This window comes from Vipera ursinii, assembly GCF_947247035.1.
Source record: "Vipera ursinii genome assembly, contig: scaffold_299, whole genome shotgun sequence".
In the NCBI taxonomy this organism is placed as follows: Eukaryota; Metazoa; Chordata; class Lepidosauria; order Squamata; family Viperidae; genus Vipera; species Vipera ursinii.
Window position 1 is genome coordinate 1 of NW_028148378.1, and position 2,500 is coordinate 2,500.

Genomic DNA, 2,500 nt, shown 5'->3' on the forward strand with positions numbered 1-2,500 from the left:
ACCCCGTCACAATAATAATAATAATTAATAATAATAATAATTTTTTAAAAATCCCTTTTCTTCGCCCCCTGCCGCCCCCCTTTCCCAAGTCAAATAAACCAGCTTTCCCCCCAGGTTTGTCAGCCCTTGTAGCTGGAGATCCAAGGGAAGGACGCCAAGAATTCTAAACAGCAAGGTAATTTCTTTTTATTGAGCTCCGTGCCAGGAGGCTGTAATGCCTTCCCGGTTGTAAACAAGAATGACTTCGACTTACTAGGGTCCAATTCCGTCTTTTCTTCTTTGTGTTTGTTGGAAGCGATGGCCTCGGATTCCGGAGAGGGTATAGTCTGCGGGGTTCTGTCCCTGAGATCTCCCGGGGATCCGTACATGTAATCCGGATAACTACGTCCATCCACCGGTCCGCAGTCCCTGCGGCCGTGGAAGGCGTCGGGTTTAAGCCCGTAGTGGCGGCTGCTGGCTGGAAAACCTGGGAAGGAAACCGCGCCGGAGATAGGCTCCAGCCAGGAGCGCATATACCGAGTGTCAGTTCCAATGTGTGGCTGGTGGGTGTACGGGTGGTAAACCACGGACGACTGGGAGTGCACGGGAGCCCACGAAGTGGTAAACACGGCCGGTTTGGGGGCAAAGCTGCAGGACGGAAAATCTGCACACTCCGGTACCAATCCTGACGGTCGGGCTGCGGCAGGATGAGAGCCAGTAGCTGGGAACCGGGACGCCAGCAAGTCGTCGCTCTCGTGGCTAATCAACGAATCTACATAATAGTTGCTTATGGGACCCGAAGCCGACATTGTTCCCCCCTCTTTTACATTCATAAGATTATTGTATGAACTGTATGTGTACTTTTTATCTTCTCATAGAACAATCAGGGCAGGTAATTATTTTTTCAGCCTTTCCTAGCGCGCCATTGGCTCCGAGATCCCACGTGATTATATTTACCCAAAATACAGCGTAGATCAATCCGCAGGTCTTTTTTTTTTTCTCCTTCCCCTCTTTCCTCTTTCTATTTTTTTTTCCCTTTCCTTTCCTTTTTCTTTTTTCTTTTTTTTTCTTTTTAAATCGTGCCTATGCGACTTGGGCTTTCATCAAACTCTTGAGATAATGCCGTTATTAGCAGCAGCGGTCGGATCTTACGTGTCGTGAGCTGAAAGGCGATTCGCTCGTTGGCTGGCTGGCTGGCTGGCTGGCTTGGCTCGGCGACCTGGCTTTCCCATAGCCCTGCTGCTAATGAGGGTGTAAGGTATCTGGTGTAGCAAGGTAACACAGGAACTATTTCTTGACGCAATTTGTCTCTGTCTACTCATTTCTGCTTCTACAGCTTGTATTCGATAATGGATACATTACATGGAAGATCTTTAAAAGGGGAGGTGGCCGACGGAAGGGCCTCACGGAGTAATCCTGCTTAGCTCTCAGCCTCTCCGGCACCAGCTCCTGAATTTTAATTATATTCATGTGTGTGTGTGTGTGTGTAGCCACAGATACATATATATATATATATATATATATACATATACACTTTCGTTTTATTTATTTTTTTGCCAGATTAACACCATCCGTTTCTACATACATGTGCATGTATGGAGGGAGGGACTGGGTGAACGCACGCAAGCACGCACCCACATACACACAAACACACAAAAACACACGCATGCACAGAGGCACACTTTCTGGGAGGAAGAAGAAGAAGAAGGAAGATGACTTTGTAAACCCAGAGACTGGAAAATAGCAAGAACTCCCCCCCCCCCAAAAAAAAAGTGGCATTCATCTTCCCGAGAGGCTACATTATTCGGCAAGTAGTCGTAGATGTTTTTATGTCCTTCAATAAAAATTTTACGAGGATCATTTGATTGTTCATGAATGTGTCGTTCACTAAATAAAACTGTACGAGTAAGTTTCAGCGATGGGGCATAACTGGGAGTGAGGGAGTTTGTTTTTGCAATTGAAGACAGAACGCTAGGGTGTTTCTTTTTTCTTTTTTTTTTTAAAAAAAAACCAATTTATTCTGGTTTCCTAGATTAATCTCTGTGTGTGTGTGTGTGTGTGTGTGCTTGCGCGCATTAAAAAGACCTGAAACTTTCTGTCGACTAATCGATTTGCAGAACTTCACTGAAAACACGTATCTCTCTGTGTGTGGGTGTGGATGGGTGAACGCACGCGCGCGTGCGTGTGTTAGAAAAAAAAATAACCTTGGCTTGGTAGAGTAAGGTGATCGGTATAGTTTATTACCCTTAGTGGTCTGGAAGGGTGGCTTTGGTCCCTGGCTCTGGAAAAGAAATCTGCAAAAAGGATGTCTCTTCCTCCCCCCCCCCCCGCCCTCGACCCGTCCCCATTCAAGGATATGAACACAACAAGAGAGGCAGCGGCAGCTACTGCAAGCGTGTTGTTCCTTTTGTGGTTTTTGTCAAAGAAGAACCAAGATTTCCAGTACAATAAACAGCAGAGACGGCTTGGAAGTGAGGTACAGTTTTAACCCAGTGGAGGGAAGGGGGTTGCAAGGCTTAAG

The 2,500-nt window shown here is 46.4% G+C and overlaps 1 protein-coding gene across 1 annotated transcript; it reads right to left on the reverse strand.

The window, feature by feature from the left end:
* Positions 1–253: 253 nt before the first annotated feature.
* HOXC9 (homeobox C9) lies at positions 254–812 on the reverse strand (the record flags this gene model as incomplete). Its single annotated transcript, XM_083380133.1, has 1 exon — positions 254–812. A coding segment is annotated over one exon (559 nt), but the record flags the coding sequence as incomplete, so codon positions are not given.
* Positions 813–2,500: the final 1,688 nt, after the last annotated feature.